General features: G+C 40.7%; 1 protein-coding gene across 3 annotated transcripts in view; it reads right to left on the bottom strand.

The window, feature by feature from the left end:
- Positions 1-19405, bottom strand: part of LOC142310214 (vasoactive intestinal polypeptide receptor 1-like) — a 281055-nt gene extending 261650 nt beyond the window's left edge. For all 3 annotated transcript variants that reach the window (XM_075347700.1, XM_075347701.1, XM_075347702.1), the window contains exon 1: positions 18943-19405. In XM_075347700.1, the coding sequence (XP_075203815.1) occupies positions 18943-19026 (84 nt within the window). In that variant the 5' untranslated portion in view covers positions 19027-19405. The remainder of the gene's footprint in view (positions 1-18942) is intronic.
- Positions 19406-21667: the final 2262 nt, after the last annotated feature.

Raw genomic sequence — 21667 nt, 5'->3', positions numbered from 1 at the left:
GTGTGTTTATTTACTTTCACTTTCAGTTTAATCATGGACAGTATCTCGGGGAGACGCCTGGCATGATTAACTCATTATTACTTCGATTGCCACCGCACCAGGGTAATTCGGGATGAGCTGGGTAGAGTCCCCCGGGACTGTCGCATCTAATTGATGCGGCTATTCTGGGCGGCTGCTGGGTGATATTGTTAGGGTGGTGGGCTCCCGATAACGTGGTGCTCTCTATCCTGACAATACCAGCCTCCAGCCATGTGCCTTTATCCTGGCTGGTATCAAAAATGGGGGGAACCGCTTTTTTTGTTTTTTTTAATATTTATTTATTTATTTTACTTCACGATATAGACGCACCGGCGGCTGTGATTCGTTGCAGTGAGACAGCTGTCACTCAGCTTGGGGACATGTCTGACTGCAACCAATCATGGGCGCCGGTGGGCGAGGAAAGCACGGAATAACTACTTGACTAATGACGCTTCAAGAGGATAAATGGAATATCAGTGCAATTACGGACAACGCGTTTCAGCTAACAAAAGCCTTCATCAGGTGTAATCTACATTGCTGGTATTAAGAAAATCTAATTTATAGACTGATCTGTCTATGTGTATGATGTAGGCGGGTATGAGGAACATGGGTGTGTACTTCCAATTAGATTATCACTCAACCTCAAGAGGTAAATGGTGGTTCTTGTGCTGAAATCCTTATATGGATCATGTGTAGGGGCAAGCAAATATTGCTGCTATGCATGAATGATACAATTTATGAATGAAAAAGAATAAAAATTCTAATTGTTAATAAGGAAAATTTTGGTGTTTAAAATATGCGGTGATATAAAACACATAATAAATTATTCAGATTAAAAACACAATTTTTTTTTTTTTTCTCTCTCCCCTTCCCCTTTTGCTCTCTCCCTTTCCTTCCTTTTTCCTTTAGAGAATAGTTTAAAACTCATGCACTTATATAAAAATCACTTCCAGATATATTGCATTTATAAATAGGAGACAAAGAGAAAAAAAAAATATATACATATACATTTAGACATTCTCTATCACATCGTTCAAACCATCTGGGTATAAGGTTTTCAGCTTAAAAATCCAATAGGACTCCTTCCTATTTAATTTTTTAAAACTGTCACTATCGTCCTCTGCAATTCTTTCTACAGGGGTCACTTTTATATCAAAATTTTTTTGATGTTTGATTAACAGGTGAGTTTTAACTCAGACACTACATAGTTCATCTTTAGACGCCATTTTAGTCCAGCCGACACCCAGTTCCCCATTTTTGTTTCAGCAGCCACAGCCACTGCTCTGTTTATTGCTGACATAGCAGGGACTGCAGAGGGGGGAGACAGGGACCTGAAACACACACACTCCATTTTTGGTCATATATGCAGTTTTTCCCACTAATGAACTTTTTCCCACAGTATTCCCACTAATGAACCTTAGCAGAGGTTATTGCTGATAGTCCTGTGGAAACCTTTTCCCCTCACTTTTGCATGTTTGTTTTTGCTGTATCTAGTATACCGTTTAGTAGACCATATAGACTGCTCACTATTAGTCCTGGTGGACAGTGAATATTTTTCTGCCTATGGCAGTTGCTGCTTAGCCTGGTTTGAGATATTCTCACTTGTATGTTATCCTACCTGGTATCTTGCACAAGAGTTCCCTGATAGAGAAGGTGGAGGTTCATGTGGTCCAAAGGGGACATTGATCATCAGGAGTTGACATATATTAGGGTTTTCGTTGGCAGCACCCAGTAATCCTTTGTGTCCTAGTTTGCAGGGTCTGACAGGAGAGAGGGATACGCTGGAGGCCCAACCCTGACCACCATCAGGTCTACCGTCGGGATGAGGGAGAGTGCAGGGCCCCCAGTTACAGGGTCAGCACAGGAGAGGTAGAGTAGATACGCTCCACTGCTTTTTCCTAGTTGTGTATATATAGTCAGGGGGTGCTGCTTGCTAGTTTCCAAACACTCTTGTGCTCTTCTCTTTCCCTGGGGTTTTAGGGGATCTTAGTTTTTAGAATTTCAGTGTTCTCCTGACCCCAAAGTTACACCCATTGCTCTTTCTTACAAATCTAGGTATAGTCCTTTGTATCAGGTCTCCGAGAGCCCATATGCAAACAACTACAGCTGGTAACTCCTGAGTTACAGTCACAGTCACCTGAGTTACAGTCACAGTCACCTGAGCTACAGTCAAAGTCACCTGAAGAGTATCATCACGTCATCTCCAGCCCAGAAGTCATTCTACCTGTTTGCCATGGGGGAAGATAGCAGTCCTTTGAACACTACTCAGCCAGATTGAACACCTACCGAAAGCACCAGTTGAAGATCAGTGCCCGTATGACATCATCGCTCCCTGACAAAGTCACCAACTCCCGGTGTGGGGTCCTTAATCCTGCTAAACTTCTCCCTCTTCCAAGGGGGGAGTGTCCCACCTCTGACACCTTGGTGGAAGAGGTAGTCGACTCTGGCATAGCTGGAACTCTGGATTCGATACAGTGACGGATACACCTTTGGACCCTGACTTAACCCCTTTGCGGATGGATCAAGATGTGCATCAAGAAGACGGTTCCACATGGGTATGGTGCTGGTAGCAGAAGACGCTGTGCTGATAGAGCAGTCGCTACCCGCATGCCTGTCTGTGAAGAAGCAGATGTATGTGCTCTCGCTGAAGCCTGCAAGATGGCAGCCAGCATCTACTCTGTGTGGAGGACAAGAGACTTGATCACTGCCAATGGAACTGTACGCCGCCATGAGGCCATAGAAGAACGGATGGAAGCTTTGCTATTGCCAGACAGAGTCGCGGTGAGCAGGGTTGAGGCCTACATTGGAGGAGTCAAGGGAAGCAGTAAGAAGTGCCCTCACTGACAGAACATCTAAAGAAGCCCCAAGACCACTTACCACAGAAACAGTCAGTCAATCTGTGCTTTTTGAATGACCCCGATGTGAAGAAGAAAGGAAAGATGGAAAGTCTTGAGAAAATGTTGTCCTCACCCTACAAGAGCAAGTCTCAGAAGAAGAAGAGGACTGGGATAGGGTGCAACTGTGGGCTCCCGGAGACCATAGAAAGTGGCTAGTGACCTGCTTTCACTGCCAGCCAAAGAGAGATGGCAGGCCTTGGACACAGAACTGACTCTACACACCCCATACCAGCCACAGAATAGAGGGAAGGTTGGGAAGATGGGGCAGTGTAGAAAGCAAGGGCATGAGAGTCTTCCCCTTGCATTGTTCAGTGTCAGACACACCCCAGCAGGGACCACTAGGTTGAGACCCTATGAAATCCTGTTTAGAAGAACCCCCAGATACTTCAACTAAGCTTGTTGTTTGTTTAAACATTTGCCTAATATACGTTTTGAGTTTTCTCCTCCAGATCCAACCAGATCTAGATTTTTCTCTCTTTCCTTTTCCTCTCTTTTCTTTTCCTCTCTCTCTTCCTCTCTTTCTCTCTCTTTCTCTCTTCTCAATCTTACTCTCTCTCTCTTTCTCTCTCTCCTCTCACTCTTTTTCTTTCGGATGAAGATCCATGCATTCCACTACAAAGAGATGTCGGACCTGCCTGAGACCAGGAGATGGCTGTCTTCCCTCTTCTACCCGATACTTTGTGCCAGGACGATGATATCTAAGCATGTGGACCAGAAGACGACTGTGCATCCCACCTTTGATGATGTCCCACCATTACCGCTTGAGGACTGAGGAGCATGAGACTTCGAGTGAAACCAACCCTGATAAATATTAGCCCATTAGAGGACTACTGTCACGTTCCCCCTTCCTGAATAACGTGTTCCAGCGGAATATAGCCATGAGGACAGTCTAGAGAATACGGTCAGGATCTGGCTTCCTATGCATAGTCTGTTGGGTGGGGAGATTCATCCACAAGGGATGGGGTATCTCGTATGTGAGTGAGGTAACCATCGGCATTAGGACAGATCAATAGACTCGGGAAAAGTAAGGAAAGACTTTTTGGCTATCTCCAAAGGGGGGACTGTTATGGACAAGATTATGAATTATTATGAGTATATAAGAGTTACATGGAGATATCCATAAAGAACAGGATTTAAGATGCTGTTTCAGACTGTGTACCCCACCTAGTTCTGCATTTGGACATAAAACTCAGACAGTCTGGGCTATTCATGTGACGAGTGAATCATGCTGACATTGCTTAATATAAATGAGGAACCAAGCACATTACAGTAAATTGTATATCACAGAATAAGCTGTTCTACTTTATCCAATAGGAGACGTGTTACGTATTCTTGGCACCTAGCCAAGAAGCCGGTTATATATATATCTGTACAAACTTCCGGAATAAAGGAGTCTTACTTTCTATTTATATCTGAGCACGTCTCTAGTGTGAGTGAAAGAGAGTGGTTATGCATGCTACCACGGGTGACTCATAATTTGGACTGCAGACAGTTTAAGAGGGATGCACGACTGAATGGCATCAACCTAAATTAAGGCCTTATCAGAACTGTCGAGCTTTTAGCGAACCTCGAACATCGCTCAACTCTACCCATAAGGTCTTAAAAAACCTTTTGTGGGGCATTTTAACATTTTATTGCTGATTTTCACTGTACCTGAGGGTGGTATATTAGCCCCAGTTTCAGGGGAAATTCAACTTCCTACGTGCTTAGCAGAACTAACTTGGACTGTTAAGAACTAGCAGTTCCTATTCCCTCACTATTCCCACTGATCGCATGACCACTGGGTACAGAGGAGGAAGCATGGTCAGTGCTTCCTTATCTAGATACACAAGTGTTGGTTCAGAGTTATGTATACAGCCATGCCAATTTGTTATGTTTGCCTAACATCTCATCTCCACCAAACAGGACAAGCTTGCATCTGTTATAGTTTTGGAGAAAAATGTAATCATTTCATTTATGCGCGAAATGCCTTAGAAATGAGCAACATCTCCATTTGTACCAGTATACAATGGACAAAGAGATTCATGCAATTATTTAAAATTATGTGACTGCATGCGTTCCATGGTAAGCAACCAGGAAGTTCTTTTCATAGATGGTTGGGTGGCTGATGCATGCGTCATATTCACCCCTGTCAGCGCAGTAGGCCGTGGCTTATTTTCTTGTCACGGGCAGTGTGTGTGTGTGTTCTGTGGCCCCCAAACTTCCTGGAGCACCCTCACGTGACTGCTTGTGTATCATGCGTGCGGTTCAAAGTGCACAACCAGGAAGTTACTATTTGTCTGGGGAGAAGCAGACCACGCTATGAGCCTAAGATACCTGGACTACAATAAATACACCTGCTACTATTCACCACACTAATGAAGTATGCTGATAGATTACAGCACATTATATATGGCTATGGTTTCCCCCACCCTGACACGCCCCTTGGAAAAAGCTGGTGCAAAACGGATGTCGGGGTGGAGGGACACCTGTTTTGGTTATGAGACCGCTGACATTCCCAGAAATCACTTATTCAAGGGTAAATTCCTTCCCAATCCAGGGATAGAGGCAAACTAAGAACTATGAACTACAACTCCAAGAGTCCACGAGGAAACAAACAGATTAATCTCAAAAATAGAGCACAAGAGTGGTTGGAAACTAACTGGCTGCAATGCCCTGACTATATATACACAACTAGAAATAACCATGGAGCGTGCCTACTCTACCTAGATGTCTCGTCACCGCCTAAGAAACTAGCTAGCCTCAAAGATGAAGAACGAATCCTAACTTGCCTCAGAGCAGGCCCAAAGGGATAGTTAAAGCTCCCCAATATATATTGACAATAATATAAGAAGCAAACAATACACAGTTGGTTAGGGATAGACTTGAGCAAAGAGAGGCCCTGCTAACTGAGACACCAAAGATAGGATAGATCACTGGGTGCAGCAAGCAAAAACCCTAATATATGCCAACTCCTGATGATCAAAATTCCCTTAGGACCACACGATCCTCCATCCACTACATCAGGGAATTCTGGTGCAGGGCACCCGGCAGTATTAGCATCCAAAAGAGTTTGTCACAAAAATGGCTTAGTAGCAACTGCTATGGGCAGAAATGTATTAAATGTTCAACAGAACTAATAGTAAGCAGTACATAGAAGTACAATACTAAATACAACAAAAAGCAAAGATGCAAAAATGGTGGGAAGAAAAAGCTTGACTGGATTTTCAGCAATGTCCCTTTGTTAAAGATCATTAGTGGGAACACAATGGAACATAAACACATATTTGAGTGAAAAACAATGTTCAGACAGAGAGATAAACTCCATGAAGCGTTTTTTCACTGAAAATGAACAGTTTTCAGAGCATTTCAAAATGAATGAAACAGAATGACATAAACATTGTACACAAGAGAAAAATGCATGAAAAACCATTACATAGTTGCATGGGTTGAAAAAACACCTAAGTCCATCTAGTTCAACCTTCCTCCACCAATTCTACATTTTGTCCCTAAATCACTTATAACCAACAATGTTGTGTGTACTGAGGAAATCATCCAGTACTTTTTTGAAAGCTGTTATAGTGTCTGCCATTACTACCTATTGTGGTAGGGCATTCCACAGTCTGACTGCTTTAACTGTAAAGAACCCTTCCTATTTAGCTTTTCTTCCATTCGCAGTGTATGCCCCCTGGTCCCTAGTACTGCCTTTGGAAGAAATAAGTCATGTGCCAGTCCTCTATATTGACCACACATGTATTTATACATATAAATGAGATCTCCTCTGAGACTTCTTTTTTCTAAGCTAAACATATCTAACTTTTTCAACCTCTCATCATATGTGAGGCCTTCCTTTCCTTGTAGTAATCTAGTTAGCCACCTTTGAACTGATTCTAACTTCTGTATGTCCTTCTTAAAATGTGGAGCCCAAAACTGGATCCCATATTCCAGATGTGGCCTTACAAGTGATTTATAGAGGGGTAACAATACAGTACATTGGGATCCCGGGATCTAATCTCTCTTTTTATACACCCTAAAATCTTGTTTGATTTAGCAGCTGCTGCCTGACATTTTGTGCTGCTGCTCAGCTTATTTGTAATGAGAATACCCTAGTCCTTCTCCTGTTCTGTAGTCCCGAGTTTACTTCCATTTAATGTATACACAGCTATAGGATTACTCCATCCTAGGTGCATTACTTTACATTTATCAATATTAGATCTCATTTGCCAAGTATCTGCCCATTCTGACATGTTATCCAGATCTTTTTGTAATATTGTACTATCAAGGTCAGTTTTTCATATCCTACATACTGTAGTTTGGTGTCATCAGCAAAGACTGATACTTTACTATCAATTAATAAAGAGATTAAAAAGAATCGGTCCTAGCACAGATCCTTGCGGCACCCCACTGCTGACTATAGCACATTTAGAGAATGTACCATTTATGACTACTCTTTGTTTCCTATCTTTTAGCCAATTCCTTACCCAATTGCATATAGTTTCCCCTAGTCCTTGCTTCTGGAGCTTTAGTATAAGGCTATTATGTGGTACAGTATCAAATGCTTTGCAAAGTCCAAATAAATCACATCAGCTGCATTACCAATATCCAGGTTTGCACTTACCCCCTCATAGAATCCCAAAAGGTTGGTTAGACATGACTTATCTTTCATGAATCCATGCTGTCTGTCAGTTATTATATTATTTTCTGCAATATATTTTTGCATGTCATCCCTTAAAATGCCCTCAAAAACTTTGCATACTACTGATGTCAGGCTTACTGGACGGTAGTTGCCTGGATCCACCCTCTTACCTTTCTTAAATATCGGTACCACATTAGAAATGTTCCAATCCTGAGGCACCAACCCTGTTACAAGTGAGTCTAAAAAGATGAGCTACAGTGATCTGTCGATTATGGAGCTCAATTCCCTCAATATTCGTGGATGAATGCCATCTGGCCCGGGGGATTTGTCAATCATTAATTTACTCAGACACAGGCATACTTCTTCTTGTGTTAAATTAATTATATCGGGTGGTGAACTTTGATTTTTCACATGTTGAATGATCCCTGGAACAGTCTGCTCCTTGGTGAACACTGATGAGAAGTGCCTGTTTAATATCTCAGTCTTTTGTTTGTCCTCTATAACTAACTTGTTATTATATTTTAAGGGGCCGATACTATCCTTTATTTTCCTTTTTGCATTAATGTATTTATAAAAGATTTTGGGATTTATTTTAATGTCCTTGGCGATTTTCGTTTCAGTAGCTAATTTTGCTTGCTTGATTTCTTTTTTGCATTTCCTATTGATATCTTTATACTTCTGAAATGCTATTTCTGTATTCTCAGCCTTTAAGATTTTAAACGCCCTCTATTTTTGTTTTATTATACTTTGTACAGTCTTATTTATTCATAGTGGTTTCTTTTTATTCCTGGACATTTTATTACCAGAGGGTATAGGTTTTTTACAGGACTCTAGTTTTCAGAACAGTTTTCAGAGCATTTCAAAATGAATGAAACAGAATGACATAAACATTGCAAACAAGAGAAAAATGCATGAAAACCATTCAGTTACAGGAAAAAAGACAAAGTACTTATCATAGGCTCCAAAAAGTAGGATCAACATAACTACGAAAAAAGGCAACAATTGCATCCAAAAAGCAGACAAACTGCAGCAGACAGCACTGGAGATCTCCAAGGAAAAAAAAAACAAGCTGGAGCACAATGGAGAAATCTCCAGTGGGTCACAAGCACACAGCCAACATGACAGGAGGACCCCGGTGTTCAAGACATGTTCACAGGAACTAGATTGAAACAGGAAACAATATCACCGGCGTCAGTTTGAGAGAGAATCCCTTCCTTTATACACAAGGGCTGGACATGATTGGCCCACTGGGATTAAAGCCAGGCCCTGCATTTGCCTTAGTGACAAGCAAAGAGCCTGACACACTTCCAGCCCCAGCCACTAGAGAGAGCCCAGAAACATCCTCAGGAAGAATCTTCTTAACCTCTCCACAAGCTGTAACAGCCAAGCTAACAGAAACACCATCCCTAGTAGACACCTGACCAGGAGCTCCTTGCACTAACCCTTGCCAATATGGTGTTGATTGCTATTTCAGTATCAGTGCAGATGTAAATTAACTTTCAATATAGAGCATTTGTTACTGAACATATTGAACCTCTCTATTGATTACAATAGTGGCCCAATTATGGTGGGATATTTGTATATATAATGCAGAGCATAGTGTTATAGTGCATATATTTAACGCAATTCTGGTAATTTAGACAGTTTACTTACTTCCTTTAAAAGGCTATCTACATCTATGAATAGTCCCCACTTAGTACTGTTGAGGAGAGCCATAAGATGAAATACTTAATTAAGCACTGGACATAGAGCAGTGTAAGAAGTGTGTTCAATTAAATCAATTCTCTATACATAAGCCACTCACTCTTCAGAGGAAACAAAGATGGCCCCCGATGACTTCACAGACCAAACCATCAGCATGGATCCACCAGATGATGTCCCTGCCATCATCATGGTTTCATCCACTGAAGTCAGACCCGCCAATCAACAGCAACACACATCTCCCCATTGGTTAGCACATAAACTGTCCCACCAAATGGGCATATCTGAACTTGTGTACGCCCCTAGCCTATATCAGAGACCGCACGGGTTCTCCTGCTCTGTTCGGTGCCATTTTTACTGTGACCAAGAAGAGATTTCATATCCGACTGTGTCTGGTGTGAATTCTTTACGCATGCACTTGATCTATAACAATTAGGCCAGGCAGTAGGCAACTAGTGATCTCTGGTTAAGAGTTCACCCTAACATTATTGGCTCCCAACGTGGGGCCAATAGACGGAGACACCTGAAATCCTGATGAACCGGCAAACCGGCAACTGGAATGGCATGACGTGCTGGACACCCCAGGAATTTGATCACCTCCTAACGAGAGTTCGGTAGGTCTGCTGATTTTTCAGACTCTGTAGTCTTCCCGTGGTCTCGGTGGGGTGTGTGGCACTGATTGCCTGACTGTGTCCGGTTTGTTGGGGTATCTGTTGACGGGCAGACGGGTCTCACGGCTATTGGCCATATTAATCTCAGAAAAACCGTCACATATTCAGTTGGTTTTGGGGGAGGAACAACCTGTAGAGCAGGATTTTTATCTCACCTTGGATCTATTGTGAGTCAGCTGTGAAAAAGCAGGCCAAACATGTTTTTTTTCCCACATTTAATTCATTGTAAATTATATTGGAAAACGTAATTGAAACTATTTTTTTTTTATTTTACTAATTTTATCCCAATAATTACAATAATTTGGTTAAAGGTATGTGGATGATTTATGGCATTCTGTGTTTGATATATAATGTATTGAATCATCTGTTTTCTTTTTATAGAAAGAAAGATTGTAATGCAGATTTCTGTGGTCCAAGCAAAGGTTGAAAAGCCATTGAAATAGTTTTCCATTATAAGGTTACACATAACACGATATTTATAGTGTTCCCGATTAGGTACAATTTACACAATGTGACTTTTATGCCTAAATGTAGAGCTCCGGGGCCACACATTTTTTTAATCTAATTATGTTTTGGATAATAGATTCAAAAAGGGGGGGAAAGATGATGTGGAAAATCACACATTATTTAAGGTTTTAATGTGTTCATCAATTGAGTTTTTCTATTACGTTTTCTTTATATTTGTATCTGTATTGAAGGATACAGCAGACATACATATATCTCATGATTGCTCTGATGTAACAAGAATTGTCAGGTTTTGAACATGCCTCAGATGAGCCCATTGCTAATGCAGATTTTGAGTTTTTCCGTAGAGGGATCCACATACCAAGATGCTGGTTGATTCTACACTGGATATGCTGAGGTTACGCAACATGAAGTAATAAAAATCGAACCACTTGCTCCTCTCCTATCGGAATAGGACAACGAGATGAAGATTTGCAATCCATGTGGTTCGTAGAGCGGAGGGGGGTAAGATAGTCAAATGTAGATTGTGATGTGATAAACCTATAAAGACCATAGAGTGGGTGTGAGCCCCTGTGTAGGCTCCTGTTATCAATAACTGATAGAGCCGGTGACTGATGGAGCTGCTTGCACAGGTGCAGACAACAAAGAAGCAGTGAACGGGCCTAGAGTTGAGAGTTCTTTAGCAATGCAGACCAGTACCAGTACCTGGGTGGCTCCTGTCACGTCCGTGACATTGGTCACTTCTTGTGTTTTAAATCCCTACAGAAACAAGTGATTCAGCAAGGAATGGAGTGTGAGACGCAGGGAGCCAGCTGACTAAGGAAGGTCTGTGGATAAAGGGTGGTAAGCTTTCTCTGCCATGAGCGCTCTACTCAATAATGGCCCAGGTAACACATGTGACAAAGGTGTTGGGATGGACAAGATATGGGCGGCACCACTGCTTCAGTACCCAAGTGGCCAGACACATACAGTCTTGTAAGACGTGTGCCTATGAAGGTAGAAAAACTGTAAAGACCTCGTAGAAACACCCTCCTCACCTGCTCTACTGCTCCAGTGATTGCAGATTAGTCATGTACATCTACCATGAGTAGGTTGATGTGAGTTTTGTGCATGTTGTGTGAATTTCTTTTCAGGCCTGCTCTGAAACATATCTAGTATGGAAAACATTACTGCTGAAAAACTCATGATGCTGGTGGTATGTAAGAATAGAGTTCCAAAAAGTGGTAAAAGTACATATTCTGTAGCAGAGGTCATTATAGAGATCTTACAATATCTGGGGATTAGCAGCTCATTTTGGACAGGTTAGGAAACTGGCTACACTAAAGGTCCTCACCTGAGGATGCCCCTGATGAACCCATCTGCCACTGTGAAGAGGGGAGAAATGCGTTGGGCTTCTTTCATGCTGAGTGTCTGAAAAATATGCGTTTATTTTATTAGCCTAAGTGTGAATTGGACAGCGGAGGGTCTGTGATTGGACAAGATCTCCTCATGACTTTACCTGGCCTTATTATTATTATATTTATACAGTGGGTACATGTTATACATGTGAGATATTTAGTTTCTTTTAGGGTTTGGTCCTTGAATTTGCTGTATCATATTGATTTAAGCTACCAAACAGCTATGTAAAATACAGAGTTTGAATATTTAATCTTTGGGAATGAATTGGATTTGTATAATTGCATATTGACGCCTCTTTTATCCCCTGTATCTCACCGTTTATATATTCCCTCACTGACATTAGCAGCACGTATTAGCTTAGCAGTGTAGGGATAGGAAGGATGAGCCGTTTGGGAGCGGGGACGCCAATTCACCTTATAGGGTGCCGACCTCCGCTGCGAGGTAGGGAGAGTTTAGGGCTATTGCCCCAATCCCTGCCCCCTCCTTTATTGGAATATTTAATTGTGTCTATAGTTACATGGGTGTATGTTGTTTGGAATTTTAATGATTATAACATAAAAGTGTAATGATTCCCAAGATAAGGGTGGACGCTGGCAAATCATGTAACAAATTTTCCTTTTTCTTAATAATTAGATCTTTATATAAGATATTTTTTGGTTTAGCACCTAGAACTTGATTATATTTCTCACAGATACTTCAGATACAGTGTGCTATCCTGACCAGTGATGTACGAGCCTTATACAACTGCCTATATAGTATGTTAAACATGTGTATCCTCCAATTCCAGATCCTAAATCAGTGTCAGGAGCATGTGGTCTCAAGCCAGGAGACTGGGTGATCCTAAAAAGACAAGTCAGAATGAGCCCTGAGTCAGAATCAGATGGACCAATCCAGCTTTTCCCGACCACAGCAACTTCCATGAAGCTTGAGGGAAAACCCATCTGGAGACAGCAGCCCCTGTAAAGAGTCCATCATACCAGCAGAATGAGGGTCACAACACACATAGTGCTGGATTATCTCACATAGAACCTTATGGAGAATTTCTAGATTGGGGATGAAACATGGGAAATAACCATGATAAGGGAACAATGGGTACAGGAACATTACACAAATAAGGGCTCATGGTGGGAAAAATATTATCTGACCTGAACCAACCAATTATTTTAAGGGTTTAAGGGACTTTTTAAGGATAACATACACTTGTAGGTAACTGGCATTGTCTTATTTGTTGGTATTTGAAGCCGTAAAAGTGCTACTCTGTGTTACTGAAGGTAATCGGATCCATGCATAAGGGAAATCTTGTTAAAGGCCTCCTGGTGGTAGACTATGGACCCAAGACAAGAAAAGATCCATTAGTGTTGTGATACAATCAGGTGTATTCAGGTAGAAAAGTCTCAAAGACGCGGACAGCACTCAGATGTTGACTGAGAATCAGTCTATCAGAAACAGTAATGCTAAAAGCTGCAGCATAACGGTAAGAAGCTTATTCTTACAATTGCCTTACTCTTTCTAATCGATTAATCTCAAAATCTGGGTGAGCTCTTCAGCATTAAATAGTCTGTTCTAAGGACTGGTTCGTTACCTGTGCCTCTGTGAACTGTGTGTGCGGGATGTGATCAACTCTCTGATCAACAGTCTGTACCAGTGGGGGCAAAGGCTTGGCATTGCTTGTATAGCGGATAGCAAAACGAAAAAAGTTGTGTTAGATGACCACGGTAGGGTCAGAAGGTTAATAAAGTGTTTAGGGGGGACTGTTGAGGAGAGCCATAAGATGAAATACTTAATTAACCTCTGGACATAGAGCACTGTGAGAAGTGTGTTCAATTAAATCAATTCTCTATACATAAGCCAGTCACTCTTCAGAGGAAACAAAGATGGCCCCCGATGACATCACAGACCAAACCATCAGCATGGATCCACCAGATGATGTCCCTGCCATCATCATGGTTTCATCCACTAAAGTCAGACCCGCCCATCAACAGCATCACAGATCTCCCCATTGGTTAGCCCATGAACTGTCCCACTAAATGGGCATATCTGAACTTGTGTACGCTCCTAGCCTATATCAGAGACCGCACGGGTTCTCCTGCTCTGTTCGGTGCCATTTTTACTGTGACCAAGAAGAGATTTCCAACTGTGTCTGGTGTGAATTCTTTACGCATGCATTTGGTCTATAACAATTAGGCCAGGCAGTAGGCAACTAGTGATCTCTGGTTAAGAGTTCACCCTAACAGTACATGTGTAGGTTCTATTATAGTGCAATATATATGGATTATATCTATGGCATGTTAATGAATGTATTTTCGTGTTAATTGATCCACATCCCTTCTATATTGGCTGGTGCTTTATTACCTTTATTATGTAATCTTGTATTCCTTGATAGTATACCATACTATCAGTGGAGGTTATTTAGAATAGTTTTGCCATAACACGTTTTGGGTTGAACTTATATAGTCATTGTTCAAATTTATTAACAATAGTAAGATCATTATTTTAAGTTGTATATGAAAGATTAGCTCTAATACTGTGACCTGGTATAAGTGGTGTTCCCTCATAGGAATCTCGTAGTTATTGACTTTTTTTAAATTATTAAATGTAATTTAATATTTTAAATAAATGCATGAATCTCTTTGTCCATTGCCTTACTGGTACAAATGGAGAAGTTGTTATATATGATTATGGAATGCGCAATGTAATTAATTTCTTGGACTTGGTTGTAATACACTTCTCTGTTTGGACTCTGGCTGTGTCTGACAGCTGGCTCCCTGACACCACAGCCAAATCGTCTGTAAGTTGCTTGTTCTACATAGACGTTTTAGAATGTCAATGCAGAGTATAGTATAGACAGTCTGAAAATTTATAGTCCATTGGCAATCCAGAAATATTTAACCTGTTAGCCGCGCCCCCTTAGTAAAGACTATACAATATAGCGCAAAATAAAAATGCCCATATCCCTGGAACTGTATGGCGGAATTAAAGAAACAAAACAAGAAAGTTGAAGAGAGCTCAGCATTGAGACTAAAATATGAGCAAAATGTGGCCCTTTTTCACGTGGTGACAGTGGCCTAAGTAGCGTAATGCATTAGAGATCCGTCTTATTGTCCTGACTACAATGAGTCTCGACTATTTGAAGATTACAATTAGGATCAAATATTACCCTTTCATGAAAGGTGTTCCATCTCTCACATAGAGTATGTGCAATTACTGTGGTCATGGACAGGGAACTCGGGTCTGCTATTCTGGTAATAGTAGTAGAACTCAACGTGTAGACTCTTATTGATCTAACATTTATTGACTATTTGGTGGATTGGTGCTGCATATTTGTGCTTGCAGTACCCCTTAAATAATGGGGACTATTTAACTAAAAAAAAAAAAACAGCTCCACTGTCATCCAAGGATTGTGAAGTTCAGCTCCTGTCACTTGTCTATTGTTGAGCTGCAAAACCATACATAGGTCATCATTCATTAATGATATAATTTTGTTTGCCAGTCTTAAAGAAGCCAGTGCTGGAATATGATGCACAAGTTCATTAATAGGCATGCCTCATTTAAATGGAAGCTATCATCAGAAAATGACCTATTGTTTAAATATGGTTGTTGTATTAAATATTTTTTTTTATTTAGGATATATTATTTTCCTTACCACAATCTGTAGTAAAACTAGAACTCTTCTAATTTTCATAAATAGCCACAATGACCAGATCCTGAACCTAACTGTTGTATTGAAGTGTCTAATGAAATGACCCTTGTACAAAGGTTATTGTGAATGAAGGAAGAGCAGGGTCAGCTGGGACATCACCTGTTGTGATTAGTGGATTCTGTGTTATCAGCTATTTATAGTGATGTTAAAGGGAACCTGTTACCAGTTTTTTGCCCTATAAGCTGCAGCCACCACCTAACATGCTGTATATAAGAGCCCAGGCTAGGGGTATAACATAAAAAGCACTTTATAATACTTAACTAACGGACACGCAGTGGGCCTCATGGGCGTCTCCGTTGTGTGGTACTGGCTCTTTTGGCCATCTTTGTGCTGCTTCTTCTCTAGCCGCGGTGCATGACGGGTCCGATGTCATCCACACTTGCCGGCATTCAGATCCTGAGCAGGCGCACTTTGATCTGCCCTGAGCAGGGCAGATCAAAGTATTGTAGTGCGCATACGCAGAACCGGCGAGTGTGTATGACGCAGCCGCGTCATGTACCCAGGCTTCAGAAAGAGGACGAAGATGGCCGAAAGAGGCGGTGCTGGCACCGGACAAAGGAGACGCCCATAAGGCCTACTGCAGCGACCGTTAGGTATTATAAAGTGTTTTTTATGTTATACCCCCATCCTGGGCTCTTATATAGAGCATGTTATAATGCTGTATATAAGAGCCCGGTGGTGGTGGCCGCAGCTTATAGGGTAAAAAACTGGTGTCAGGTTCTCTTTAACTAACATTGTAATCCTGCCTCTGCTGATAAGGAGTCTGCTGAAAGGGTAAGATGTATGAGACTGAAAAAGCTCCAGTGGCCAATGTGAAAATTGCAAGGTTATTAACTTTGGTCTTTTTAATCATAATGTACAAAATTGCCAATTTGTTTTAACCCCTTTATGACCTCGGACCTACTTTTACATCCTAGGTTGTATCTGTCCTTTTTATGCCGGCTCAAGCGGCAAGCCCACATTACTCCCCTCATATGTCATTGCTGATCAGATCAGCAAACCTTTGCAGTTATCAGGTGCAGGTGGATCAGAGATCCTCCTGTGACTGTTAACCACTTAGATTGCGCTGTTGAACTCTGACAACGTAATCTAACGCGCTCTAGCGGGGATTGCGCCTTTTCCCATCACCATCGGCGGCCCCGTGATGTAATCACATGAGGCGCCAATGGGTTGTAATGACAATGCAGGGTTAGCTGATGACCTCTGTCGCTGTCATGACGTGTATCTTGTGAATGGTGGCAGAGTGCCGACATTCACACATCAGCATTTCTGCTGTACAGAGCGATGCTGAAGCATTGTTCTTATCAGCAGAAAAAATCGGAAAGTCCAGATTTCAAGTTCCCTAAGGGGACTAGTAAAATCAATAAAAAATGTCAAATAAAATTTTAAAAAATATGAAAAAATAATAAAAAACCTAAAAGTTCAAATCACCCCCTTTTACCCCATTGAAAATAAAACAATAAAATGAAAAATACACATATTTGGCATGTTCTATCAGAATATAAAATTAAATAATCTGATCTGTAAATGGCGAAGTGAGAAAAAAAAACACCAGAATTGCGTTGTTTTTTTTGGTCGCCGCAACATTGCATTAAAATGTATTAACGTGATCAAAACATCACATCTACCCAAAAATGGTATTAATCAAAACTGTAACTCAAGATGCAAAAAATAAGCCCTAACACAGCCCCAGATCCCCCAACAATAAGAACGCTACGGGTTTTGGAAAATGGTGACAAAAGCGCAATTTTTTTTTTGTACAAATTTCTGTTGGTTTTTTTTCACTACTTAGATAAAACTAAAACTTTACATGTTTGGTATCTATGAGCTCGTACTGACCTGGGAAATCATAATACTAGGTCAGATTTACCATATAGTGAACATGGTAAATAATAATAAAAAAAAAACAATTGTGCAATTGCACTTTTTCTGTAATTTCAGCTCACTTTTAATTTTTTCCCATTTTTCAATGCAATATATTGCAGAATGAATGGTGTCATTCAAAAGTACAACTCATCCCGCAAAAAATGATTATTTTGGCTATGTGGCTACCGTATATTATGGCTATAATATATTATGCTATATTGTATTATATATTATGTATTATGTATATATTATGTATATTATATACTGTATATATTATGTATTATGTATATTATATATTATATACTATAAATTATTATATTATATTATAGCTATATGTATGGCTTCATTTGGCTATATGGCTATTTGTTACATGTATTTTTTTAACCCTTCACTACTGGCAATTTTCCGGTTTTTGTTATTGTTTTTTCCTTACCTTGTTCCAAGAGTTATGGCTCTTAGAACAAGGGGAGGAAAAAGCAATAACAAAAAAACGGAAAATTGCCAGTGGTGAAGGGGTTAAAAAAATACACGTATCACAAAAACCTAATTTAAGCAATAGATTATTTCCTAATGATGGCTTTCTTTGAATGAGTTCAGCATCACCGCCTGAAATGTACAACTGGGGCCGGTGAAGATTTCTCTTGTAATTTGCCCCACCTTTGTGGAGTGAATTATGATGACTTTCTTGGGCACGCTTGACAATGCACCATCCCGACTATGCCGACTTTTGAAAAAGTTGATGGGGAAGGCTGGAACAAGCAGCAAAAAAAAAAAGCCAAAAAGTTTTGTACAACTTCAAGAGGCACAAAAATCATGTATCATTTTAACAGTTTTATACCAGAATTCTGGAAAACATGGAATGATGAATCAGGGCCATTGTCTATGAAAAATAGTGACAATGTAGATAAAAAGATGAGACTGAGCTGCAATACTATTCACCGCCATGAGGGGCATTGTTTGTGCAAAACAATAACTTAAAGGGATTGTCTGGTGAAAACACAGTATCACCTATTTAGATAACTTGTTGATTTTAGCCCCATTAGAGCAGTAGTGTGCATGCTCAACCGTTTCTTCATTCACTCCCTATGGGGCTGTCGAGTCCTGTGCTCGGCTTTGTCCAGCAGCCTCATGATGACTTTGTTTAGCACCGATATGACCTCCACTCCATTTTATAGCAGTGATAAAAGTGCCCCTTTGAAAATAAAAATGACCTGATTTGGTGCAGATCCCAGTGGTCCTGTGGATAGGTGATAACATTTTTTTCAATGGACATCCCCTTTAATTTCCTTGCCTCATGCAATTTGTATGGAAGCTCAAAGAGTTAATTAAATGAGGATGGTAGGGTTATCTTCGAAGATATTATCATTTTGCAGCAAATATTTTGTGCCTTATTTTCTGTTCCCTTTAAAGACACCTTCAGAAAGTTTCCTATACCAGGTGGCCAAAAAATAGATGTCCCTCTTTTCGTCTGTGTCTTGATCTAATAGATATCAGCTAATCCCTTAAATTGATTGTGGTTCCAAACTCTCCATCAAAGGGTTAAGAGACGGAGAACACCCACACATATAATATACCCATACATGAATACAAAGAAGAGAATCACACACTTACCACCCCAGAGAAGAGCAACAGAAGGAGACAATAGATATTACCATGGACTCTTCGGAAGTCATTTGATGGTAGAGGGTGAGACATGTCAGGACAGTGAGGTCTTCTGCAGATAATGTTCCTGTAAGTCCTTTTATCAATAGTAACTGTAGCACTCAATGTAGAAAGTCAAAATGAAGAGATGTTCTTGTTCTACATAAAGTAATACAGAATATTTATATGTTTGTTTCTGATAAGAGTGCAATCCCCATTGAAGAAAGCTTTAGGTACTTCTCCATCTCCATCTCTCCTGTGCCTGGTCGTTCTCTGGAATGCTACAGCTGTCATCTCAGCCCAGGTAGTGCTATCTCCTCCTCCCTGGATGCAGGACTCTCTCCTCCTTCCTAATCCTTCTCAATTGAATGTATCTGTTCTCTGGTCACAGCATCTCAGAGCTCCTCATCTGGCTCCTTACCTCAGTGAGATGTCTCTGGAGACTGAAGAGCTAAGACAGAGGATGTGAGAATTTAGTGATTTCACCCAGTGAGCGGTGTGGAGAGGTGGCTGCATCCTAATAACCATATTAGATTGCACAAAGTATTGATTGACTTGATCTTCTGGACATAAATGATGAATGAAGCTGGTTATACATTGAAGATAGAGGAGCTGATGCTCTGGATCTTCAGCGTTTGCCTCCTCTGTTACTTTGAATGTCTTTTTTTTACATTTTATTATAATGTTGCTAAGTTTACTGCTCAAAATTACAATTCCTTATGTACAGTGATGACTGACACGGGAGCCGCAGATGAAAAAATGTAGGAGGAATGTTAATATTTAAGATAACTTAGACAGATTTAAAGGGGTTGTCAAAATTTGGTAAATAGTTAAAATTGCAAAGTGTTTGTAGAAACAAACAACTGCCATTTACCTCTTAAAAATCCTCTTTCTTCTCAAGAACAAAGGATTTTTAATTCTGTATTGTACAGCTCCTTGTCTAGGTTGTCTAGGTTGCCGGTCAGCCTTGCACTTTTAGAGTGACCGGTTACCTAGTTAATTAGAGAGATCCACTAGCAGGCTCTATGCTGTACAGCAAGCGCCCGTCTAAATCTGGTCAGATCACTGGATTATTATTTATTATTATTATTATTATTATTATTATTATTATTATTATCCCCGACGATCCTCATTCCCAATGCTCTTTTCCAATGCTGCAGAGATAAATCTGCATAGAAGAACACAGTTCAGGCTGTGGTGTAATCATGTTGCTGATCCAAATTGTCAGAGGAGCCAGAAGAAAAGAAGATGAAAACAGACCCTTAAAGAGGTTGGCCACTACTTTAATATTGCTGGCCTATCCTTAGGATAGGTCATCAGTGTCTGATCAACTGGGGTCCGACACCCTGAATTCCCGCCGATCAGCTGTTCTAGGTGCAGCTGGTAGACGGAAATGCTCAGTTCCAGAGTGGCCTCATCTGTTAGCGACCAAGGTCAAGTACGGTACATTTGCCTCTCATTCAAATCAATAAGAGGTGGATGTTCTGTACTTGGCCACGGCCACTATCAGAAGACAGAGCAGCTCCAGAACTGAGCATTTCCGCCTACTGGCTGCTGCCACCGCCGGCACCAAAAACAGCTGATTGGTGGAGGTGTGTTGGACCCCAGATGATCATTGATGACCTATCCTAAGGAGAGGCCACCAATATGAAAGTAGTGGCCAACCTCCTTAATTAATACAAGTCTGGCAAACTTGCGGGAGCTTAAACGCTACCACATGCCTATTGCAGTTGTACCTTTCCAAATATATACTCCATATAGAAGCCTCTAGAGGAAAAAAAGCACCAAAACAACACAGTTCAGTGGCGTCTTTAGCTGCACAGTGGCATACCTCCCAACTTTTGAAGAAAGGAAAGAGGGATAAAGTCTGCAGCGTGCCGCGGCAAATTTTGACCATACCCCTAGCCACACCCATTTGTCAATAAGGGTCATTCAGCTGATGCTCAGACTGTTCATTCATAGTTATAGCAGCCAGAATTTTCTTATATTTATATGTGTCACTATATGACATATTGCCTATTTGTGTCTACAAGGCCGTGTTCACATGTTGCATAAATCCTGTGTTTTTTGTTTCTGCCGCTGTCTGCACCAAACTACACAATAACAATCTTCTCTGATTATTCCATTGTTGCTGCATTTTTTCTGCCTTTTCTCCATTATTTAATGCATTTTTGGTTCAGATGTGAATCTGCGTTTTTAAGTGTTTTTATTGTACAGAGAACTTTTTCCAGTATTTTTTTAAGCTCCACATAGAAACCTCCAGAGAAAAAAACCCCCGAAACTGCAGAGTTCAGCGGCGTCTTTTCATGGAATCACATCCACTTTGCTTGGACAATTAAACACAGCGGAATAAATGTGCAAAAAGCAGAAAAAAAATGCATCATTTACACTACATGTGAACAAGGACTAATTGTCCAAGTAACGTGGATGAGACATCATGAAATTTCTGCCCCTTTTGCATCTAAAGACGCTGCTGAACTGTGCGGATTTGGTGTTTTTTTCTTTATAACTTTCAGGATTCACATCTGCACCAAATATTTATCAAATAAGGGGGATAATGCATAAAAAATACCGCAAACACGCAATAATCAGAGAAGATTTGTTATTGCACTTGTGGTGCGGACACCTGCAGAAAAAAACGCAGCAATTACGCTATGTGTGAACACGGGCTCAACAACACATTTTTCTGGGTTTT

The sequence above is a fragment of the Anomaloglossus baeobatrachus genome, chromosome 5 (genome assembly GCF_048569485.1).
Source record: "Anomaloglossus baeobatrachus isolate aAnoBae1 chromosome 5, aAnoBae1.hap1, whole genome shotgun sequence".
Classification (NCBI taxonomy): Eukaryota; Metazoa; Chordata; class Amphibia; order Anura; family Aromobatidae; genus Anomaloglossus; species Anomaloglossus baeobatrachus.
This window is presented reverse-complemented; position numbering and strand designations above follow the sequence as displayed.